The 9,919-nt window shown below is 37.7% G+C and overlaps 1 protein-coding gene across 1 annotated transcript in view; it reads left to right on the top strand.

Annotated features, from left to right (window-relative positions):
• The window catches only part of LYPD6 (LY6/PLAUR domain containing 6), a 23,577-nt gene extending 13,924 nt beyond the window's left edge, over window positions 1-9,653 (top strand). The window contains exons 3-4 of the mRNA XM_004674666.2: window positions 7,248-7,378; window positions 8,813-9,653. Coding sequence (XP_004674723.1) covers window positions 7,248-7,378; window positions 8,813-8,980 — 299 coding nt within the window. The 3' untranslated portion in view covers window positions 8,981-9,653. The remainder of the gene's footprint in view (window positions 1-7,247; window positions 7,379-8,812) is intronic.
• The last annotated feature ends 266 nt before the right edge of the window (window positions 9,654-9,919 follow it).

Below are 9,919 nucleotides of genomic sequence, written 5' to 3'. Positions count from 1 at the left end.
CCCACCACCACCACTGCCACCCCACCCCACCCCCCACCACTACCACCACTAGGATAGAAAACTAAGTACCTTCCCCAGCATTGGCACATTGGCTTCCTTTGCTCTCTGGTGGGCTCATGTGTACATTTATGAAAGGTATTCCTTATCTGCTATCCACACTTGCATATGGGCAGTGATCTATTAATGATGTGTTTACATGATCTAGATATATTGCCAAAGTGAAGTCCCAGACTTCGATTTTAACTTTTTTAAAGTTTTATTTATTTATGCATATAAGAGCTGGGACACAGGCAGGTGAGAGTGGGGAGCAGAACAGGTGGCTCTATTGATACACTGCTGAGGAAGCAGCAGCATGGTGGGACAGGAGAAGTTTACTGTGTCATGTGGGTCAGCTCCTTGACTGGGGATCAATCTTATGCTGCAGGGGCTGCCGACAGCCTCATAGAGCTGAGTCTCAACCTCTTGGGTCACCTGGGAAGCCCAGACTTTGATTTAAATTCAAGATTTTTCATTAACATTTAACATACATACCAGAATTTGTAATATGTTGTTTTCACCAAGTGAACAGGCTGTGTGTCTATCATCCATGTTAAAGAGTAGAACCCCAGAAGGACATTATACCCTGGCTTTCCAGACTCTGCCTAACAGATTTCCAGAGTGATGGTACATTCAATTAGCTCTTCTCAGCAGTGCCTGTTGTATAGACTTGCCAACTATTTCTGTATTGACAGGAACAGTAGAAGCTAGAAATTAATGGGATAAAAATCAAGCTATATAATCCTTAAAATTAATAGACTGAAGTAAAAAAAAAATCATGTTTTATCAATTGATGCAGAAAAAAAGCAGCTGAAAAATTCAACATTATTCATGACTAAAAGCTCTCAGAAAAATAAGTGAGAAAATTCCTCAACTTGATAGAGAGCATCTATTTAAAAACCCTGTAGTTAGCATTATACTTAATAGACTTAGTATTTAAGTGAAGGACCAAAAATGAAAGCTTTTGCCTCTCTCATTCACTGTAGCAGTTGAAAGTTCTACCAGTGCAATAAAGCGAGTAATGGAAGTAAAAAGCATCCATATTAGACAGCAAGAAATAACACTGCCTGTTATTACAGATTACATGATTTTCTATATAGAAAATCCCAACAAAGCCTACAAAAACTCTCAAACCTAATAAATAAAGAAGCCACAAACTATTAAGATAACTCAATTATTTTTTATATGCTATCAATTAAATGTGGTCATTGAAAAAAAAAATATAATATATAATACCATTTAAACATCAAATACATAGAGGATTTGCAAAGAGGTAAATCCAGCAAAATATCTATAGGACTCCTATGCTGAAAACTACCAACATTAATGAAAGAATTCAAAGAAAATCTAAATATAATAACAACACCATGAGTTGACTCAGTAAGATATTAATTCTCTTCAGTGATAGGCATAAACACAATTCTTATCAATAGATATAGATAAGATGATCATGCAATTTATATGGAAGGATGAGAAACCAAAGCTAAAGCAATTTTGAAAAAATAAAATAAAATGGAAGAATCAATTTACTCTATTTTAACATTTGTCCTATGGCTATAGTAATCAAGACTGTCTTATTGACAGAAGAATAGAAACAGGTCAATGGAAATGACCTTGTTAAAAAAAAAAGTAAAAAAATATGCCAAACTTATTTTTGAAAAAAAATTGCATTTTGATAAATACAATGAAATGGAAGAAAGATTGCTTTTCTGTATAGGACCCTGTTTAAAAAAAAATGAAAAGACAAACTGCAAAGTTTTTGCAAACTGCATATCTGACAAAGTACTAGTACCTAAATTATATAAAGAATTCTTAAAACTCAGAAATAAAAAACCAAACACAATAATTAGAAAAATCATGAACATATGCCTCACTAAAAAAGATAAACAGATGGCAAGTGAACACACAAAAAGATACTCAGCATAGTTATTATAAAAATGCAAATTAAGACACAAGATATCTCTATACATCTATCAGAATAGCAAAAATAGAGAATAGTAACACCACCAATGCTAGTAAAAATTGGGAGAAACTGGATCACTCATATTTTGCCCATGGGAGTCTGAGGGGAACAGCTTTTCTGGAAAACAGTGTGATCATTTCTTAAGAAACTAAATATACAACTATCCTACAATCCAATAATTGTGAGCACTTATCCCAGCAAATGAAAACTTATGATCGCAGATAAATAATGATACAGTTTTTTGAATATACCCAACCTAGGTGTCCTTTCAATGGGTATACACTAACGTTTTTCAGTGTGCTATCATTTGAGGAAACTGGATAAAATGTGCTCCCTGGTGGCGCAGATGGTTAAAGCACAGCACTAAGAAGCTAAAGCCACTTCAGCATGAGTTCAATCCCTGCCCCAGGAGGTGATCCACATGGTGCAGCAGACCTCTCCTGATCTGTCCACTCCTCCCCTCAGCAGTGTACTTCGTCAGTCGGCCTGTTTTGCTCCCCACACTGTCTCTGGTGAATCCTCTTACCAACCCTGCATCTCTGGTCTGTCTGTACTCTCTACCCCAGTTCTGTTTGCATAAATAAATAAATCTTTTTTTTTAATATTTATGGAATCCCTCTGTGTTTTTCCTTGCAAAAACTTGCAAATCTATAATTATCTAAAAAGTGTACAAATAATAATAGTCAAATCAAACAGTAAAAAAAAAAAAATCAATTGAATCAAGTTTGTGAAAATCTGAATGAGAAGGAAAGCCAGGCATAACAAATAAGGGTGCTAAGAATGGCTGTGAACCTTGTTGGGAAGAAAATCAAGGAAGGTTTCACAAATATCACTTTTAGATTGAACCTTGAAAAACATCAGGTTTTATAGGAAAACTTTTTTTGTTGCAAAGAATGGTCAAAAGTTAAGGCATGGTATCTCAAGGTATGATAAGGCAGTTGGCAATCTAGATCAAGGAAAACCTTCAGTAATATTAAGGACTGGGCTTCAAATGCTCAGTGCTGAGTTATAAATATAATTGACGTTTCCAGCAGGGTAGCACAGTTTATTCTCATCACACACAGCTTCAGGAGCGAGAGAACTAAAGCAGCGACAGGCCACTCTGATGGCCACATAAGCCTGACAGTACAGTCAGTGAGTGCTCCTGGACCCCAACATCACTCAGGCTTTCATAGCAGAGAATAACACGATCTCATCTTGGTTTCAATAATAAATCTGCTGGTTGTCCAGCACCTGCATTAGAGAGGAAACAGTCAGAAATAAAGAGCACAGAAAATGATGAGGTCCACATAGGGAAATGGAAAATGAACTAGAAAAGATTAGACAGATAATGAAGATATGTCAGAGAGACCTTGGATCATCCAAGCTGGGAAGATAGTCTGAGCTGATTCTGAAATGACTGGCTTAACAGCGGTATCGTGGCTCAGGACATCTCTTTCTGAAGTAGGAACACAGAAAGATAGACAGATTGATGGAGAAGGGAGGTAACGCCATTGGCTTGTCGTGGGTTAAAGGTTGCAGGAGATGTACAGGAGATCTATAGATTGACTAGAAAATTGATTGTATCATTCAGGTCAGGAGAGAGAATCAGTCTGAAGATGTGACATTATAGTCACAGCTTATCTCATAGTGAGAAGGTTCAAGAACAGAACATGAGAGAATCTGCACACTCACATCAGTAGGGGAATGACTTGGAAGAGAACAGATCAGAGATGCAGGAGATAATCTAGAAGACAAAGAGCTGAAATACAGGGCAAGGAATCTCACAAAGGAGGAGATACAGAGGAGAGCCCAGAATAGCAAAGAAATCCTGCAGAATCAGATGTGGGAGAAAGGTACGGAATTGGACTCTCAGGTGAACAGACATAGCAGAGCACGGTGGGGTGTCAAGTGAGGGCAGTTAGGGATAAGGCAGGGAACATGTCGTGTGTCGTGATCCCACTAGCCTTTTCCTTTCCAGTCTAATTTGTAGTGTTATGAATAATGTAATTTTCTTGCACCTGGTGGATTGTTCTCCAGTATCCCCTTCAAATAGATGTTCGTTAAGAAACCAAAACTAGCAGAGCCACATAACCCTAGCAGCAGCAAGAAAGCCTTTATTTAATTCAAATAATTTTACATTTGTTTTGTTTAAATACTCTTTCTGTTCTTAAAAGCAAATATTGGTGGGTAAATAGAAATTTACATTTTCACTTTGAACTTTTTTAAATTTCAGAACTAGTTTATAAAAGGTAGGTAGATTTTATGAATTTATATTGCTTTCAATAGCTTAAGCACTCTTGCTCAGTTGTGACTGTAGTGGGTCTCGTGGTAAAAGGCTTTTGTTTCACAATCTCAGAAAGTACCTTGCAGTTGCAAGAATATGAGATTTTAGAGGTTGAAACTAACCTGGTGGAAATTCAAATCCATCTTTTATCTTTTAAATAAAAGCCTATGAAATCCTTTCAGTGTGAAGGTATCAGCAGACTTGATTCACCTATAACCTCATTACTAACCCAAGGATTATTCAAAATATATAAGGAGCAAGGCTCTGTGTCTGCAATTCCTTTTTATCAATTCTACAGTCTAGTGATAAGCTGTATGTGGTCCTCCTAGTTCTGCTTGGATAATTCTTGCTTCCACCCTCTTGGAGATCACAATACAAATTCAAGGCTTTCATGACTTTTACAATAAAGAAGCTTGTCCAATTTTACTTGAGTATTTCCAAACTTATTTAGCCATAGAACCTTTCCCCATATTACCGTTTCATAATTTGCCTGGGGTTTTTATAAGCTAAGAAGTGGAAAGGATACTTTAAGGATTGATACTGTGGATCTTAGGTCTCTAAGTTGGAAGTAATGCGGTGTTCTCAGTATGTTTTTGTTTTATGGATTGGAGTTGGTGAAGAAAAAAATTCTTTACCAGTCTTAACACTAATGGTTCTTCCCTTGAATGAGAAGAATTGGCTTACTAGTTATGGGCTTTGTATGTTTTACTGGGGGGAAAAAAAAGTGCTCATCTGTTGTTTGTTTCATTAGTGCAATAAGTGCCCAATTAATAAGAGAGTTTGTTATGGACATAGAAGTATAAACAAAAAGCAGTTATATCCGTTTGCCAATTGTTATTTTAAAACAAGATAATTCACTACTTGGGGGCACAAATCTAACTTCCAAAACTGAAGCCACATAATGATTTACTTATTCCCTAAATGTATGATCTTATCTGCACGGATTTACATTTGGAGCAATAAAACCTCTGGCAACTGCTCCCAGTTGTCTGCATGAAGAGGAGAGGAGAGATAAGAACATTCCTATTTTTATTACTTTCTTGAACATCTGAAGTTGGAATGGGGGTGCGAATGGGATACCTGTCATGGCCATAAATGTTCAAGTAGGATAGTAAAGAAATATGGCAGCCCTTTTTGGGAGAGGCAGTAAACCTCTCAGGCCCTCACCTCCATTTATTAAAACCTGCCAAAGGTGAAAAAAAAAATTAAAAAATCAAGAGAGTTATCACCTCCTCTTCATCTGGGGGAAAAAAAATATCACTCCAGCTTTGAACTATCTTAGGGCTTTAGGAGAATCATTGCTAGACGAGATCTTAATATTTATTGTAAGATCATGGGTTGCCTTATAACTAGAGACTGCTTTGCCCAGGTTACAGATGACAATAATTTGGTGAGGGTGCAGTGTAAAGGCAACATTTGGGGAGGGGCTTTGAATCAGGTATACCCAGCAGTAGTGTCAACCCTGGGATGGTCGTTACCCCTAGCTGATTCAATCAGAAGCCACTTGGGGTCATGTCAGGAGTCGGTGTCCAGAGATTATTAAAACCTTTGAATTTTCCCAACTCCCAAATATGTCACACGGTTAGTATTAGCTCATTTTTAGGGCCTAAATTTCTTACACATTCTTCTATGGACACTAGTACTATGCCAAAATTATAATAGAGTCTGGTGGGGGGTTTTATTGCCTAATAAATAATATCATAGGAGGTCATAATTCCATATTAGTTACTAAATATCCAGAATATATAAGGAATACAAAGGTGGGTCTAGGCTATGGATGAAAAACAGCTCTGTGACATTTCTTAAAATTTATTTTCTTTTTTAATCTGAAAGTAGAACAGGAACATTTTCCTAAATCCCAGAAGTAGAAACCTGAACTCAGCTTGGAAGCCTTAAAGAATTACATTGAGAGAGCCGCTTTTCTTTAGACATTTGTTGCAAATTAAAAATTCCTCCATTTTTTAAAGAAATCTCAGTGTTTAAGTGGGGCGTCTAGAAACTCACTTCATGGTCTTCATCTACTTTCCTAGAAAGACATTGGAATTATGCTAGAGAGGAATGATCCTTTTCAATTTTGGAAAACCTTCATTGTTGGATTAGTGCTCTTCTGTAATGAATTTAAGGATCTAGCTATCCTGATTGGCAAGAAATCCCTTTTTTTTTTTTTTACTCGAAGTGACAGTGGTTTCTAACACTGTATAATTAGAGGTAGAAGTTCACACCCCTTCATCTGTAGGTTAACCACACCCTACCCACCACCACAGGCCTCCACCATTGAGTTCCCACCCTTTGTACTCCACCCTTCTGGTAACCTCTATTCTACAGACAGGTTTCTAAGTTTTGTTTTGTTTATCCCTTGTTCTTTTTTTTTCCTGTAATCCTATTTTGAGCTTCTGGTAACAACTGAAATTCTCTTTCAACGTTGATCTTTTACCATTCTCTGGGATAAAGTTATTTCCTCCAGATAAGTCAGTCTATCTTTAATTATTATTCTGCAATTTCCCAAGTACACACACACCCCAACTTAAGCTGATCCTTCTTGAAGATCATTGTCAACTGCCCAATTTCTTCTCTTTTAACTGGTTATTTGAACTCTTTCATTTTTTCCTTCTTCTTGAAGATTGCCATGACTCTCACATCCTAAATCATGTATCCAAACTTCTCCCCACCTAAAAATAAGAATCAATTCAGTGGCAAAATTTGTTCAAAGGCAAAGGCTGCTACCATTACATCTTAGTCTATGGGGGTTGCAGTGGGAAGAGAGAACAGAACACTGTTCTGTAGAAGGCCATCTGTCTTCCATGGCCTAGAGGATCTCTCCAAGGAGATCCTTGGGACTGAACATAAACTCAGCACAATTTACATCCCAGTCCTATTAGATCTTTTCAGAACTTTTAGTGTTGACATTTCTTTTGTTTCCTTCTTGGGCAGCATGGATTAATTTTTCCCATAGCAATTAAACTATATTTTCTCTGTTGACAGAGACCAGGTACTGCTATACTCAACACACAATGGAAGTCTCGGGAAATAGCATCTCTGTCACCAAACGCTGCGTTCCATTGGAAGAGTGCTTGTCCACCGGCTGCAGAGACGCCGAGCATGAAGGCCACAAGGTCTGGGCCACAAAGCAAGTGATAGGAACAGCACAGTCAGCCTTCCTCTGTTTCAGAGTCCTGCCAGTGCTCATGAGCAAATCTTTACTCCTGCCTCCTTTTAACCTGTATTTTGTCTTGATGTATTTTGAAAAGATGCTTCCTATCTCCTGTTTGCTCTAAAGGAATACAAATTTATACCAGGACATAGGAAACGCGTCGGGTATAAATTCTATTCATAAAACAGCAAGAGAGTATGATGGTTGGAGGTGGTTGAACATGTGATTCTGAATATCAGGACTTGTAGGATCTGCCTACTTTTCCCCATCAGGCTGCTTCGTGGTGGTTGTGGGCAACTCCCACTGTCAATATCTGTAGATAGCCCTGTTAGGGAAGGTTTATGTCCCGTAAGAAGTCCCTTAATTTTAAGCAAATTTTTTTTCAAATACACTGAGTTAAATCTAACATGTTTATTTGAAATGTGAAGGGTAGAACCAAGAATTTTACCTGACCCTCCAGCAAACTAGGCTTTGCTACTTCACCAAGAGGAAGTTATAGATCAGAGAAGTGACATCATGTGCTCAGGTTGCACAGCTAGTAAGTGATCAGACATGAAATTTTCTGCAGGACATTATAGTATATTCACCATCATGGAGTTTTTCAAATATTACTGTAGATATGAATCATTTGGGAATTTTCTGAAAATGCAGAGTCTAATCCCTAAATCTGGGATGAGAGTTGATGTTCTGCATTTCTAATAAGGTCCCAGTTGATGCTAAAGTTGCTGCTCTAGACTTAGAGTGGGTGTGACCTAAAATAATCTGTCAATAATCCTCTAGGTTTATTTCTCTCTTATGTTCTTATTTCTCTATCACATTCTAAAGTGATATAAGGTAGGAATAATTGTACAAATGAAAACCCTTCAAACTTTAACTCACCCACATGAACAGAAATAACTGTTGCAGACATTTCTAAATTGTTTACATTTAAGTAATTTAAGCAGTTGCCACTTCAGTTTCACTGAAAATTTGGTAAGTTAAAGTTTATCCTGTTAACAGCTTCCTTGAGTAGGCGAAACAGCCTCTTTGAGAAAGATAGAATAAGCATTTAACCCCCCCATTTCAAGATAGTAGAGCTTAGATAATGGAAGGTTGTCAACGGTACAACAAGATGGGAGGATGTCAGAAGCAACCCATTTCCTTTGAAGTTTAGTCTGGGCTGGAGTTGGGGGTATGCTTGGTGGTGGTGGACAGTAGGCAGTATTAATTCTGACCACTTTGCTTCCAGAGGAAATTTCATTCCATCCCTTAAATGCAGGGCTGGTGTCTCCTTTGTAGAATGGATCTTTTCGGTTTCAGTTTTGCCACAAAAGAGACTATTTCTTCAAAGCACTTTGCCATTTTTCAAGACTGGCTTGTTTCTCATCATCCTTCTTTTTCTTTGTGTTTCTTTTAGGTCTGTACTTCCTGTTGTGAAGGAAATATCTGTAATTTGCCACTCCCTCGAAATGAAACTGAAGCTACATTTGCCACAACATCACCCATAAATCAGACAAATGGGCACCTACACAGCATGTCAGTGATCATGTCCTGCTTGTGGGTGTGGTTGGGACTCACATTATAGCAGCTCAGAGGCTCCCTGTACAGGTGTAATCATAGGCATCCTGGCGGTGCCATCATGCATGAGTCATTGACTGATGGTAGTTACATGTGAAACCACAACACTCACAATGTCTTCAGAGCCAAGCATCACCGCTTAACCTTGAGGAACACACATTGCTTCAGTGTAGTCATTTCAAGTCCAGCACCTCATCAGAGCCAGCCTGTCCCCAAAACAGACCCTGACTTCTCTACCACAAACCTTTGTTTTTGCTCGGAGAAATAGTTCTGCATTTATTGAAGTCTGGGGTTCTTCATTTGGAGGACATGCATGTGCCACTGGAAATCCAGGGAATTTTTTTCAGCCATGGGGTTCTATTCCTGTGCAGTTAATCTGGAAAGAGAAAGGGTTTTGGAAGGAAAGGAGGAAGGTGTATGGTGTTGATCCTAGTTTATTCTGAGGGTTCTGTAAGTGACTCATCCAGACCTTCCTCCATCTCCTCATACTAACAAAGAGCCTTTCTCATACTTTCACTTCAAATCCCCTGTGATCTTAGGGAGAAGGTTCTGCATTCAGTTATGTCAAGATCGATAGAGAAAAGACATAATATCCTAGAATGATAAGGAAAGGTAAGATCAGTAAGGAAACCTAGTGGGAAGGTTTGGTTTCTTTTAAATAGTTTTTGGAGTAAATGGTCAAATATTCACCCTCCTTCCTATATTTATGGCACTCATGTTACAATTTTTTCTTCTTGTAAATCATTATACTATATTTATTTTTGTATGTCATAACATAAAATATATTGTAAAAACTCTATTCTGAACAATCAAATTAGAATACTTATTTTTCATGGTGGTAGAGCTTGTAATATATGTTTCTTGAAAGTTATCTATAATACTTGCACCAAAATTGAAGTTAACTTATATTATGAGCAAAAATAATGCGTTGACCTCAAGGCTTTTG

Source organism: Condylura cristata, unplaced genomic scaffold (genome assembly GCF_000260355.1).
Source record: "Condylura cristata isolate star-nosed mole 26May11 unplaced genomic scaffold, ConCri1.0 scaffold00002, whole genome shotgun sequence".
Lineage (NCBI taxonomy): Eukaryota > Metazoa > Chordata > Mammalia > Eulipotyphla > Talpidae > Condylura > Condylura cristata.
This window is presented reverse-complemented; position numbering and strand designations above follow the sequence as displayed.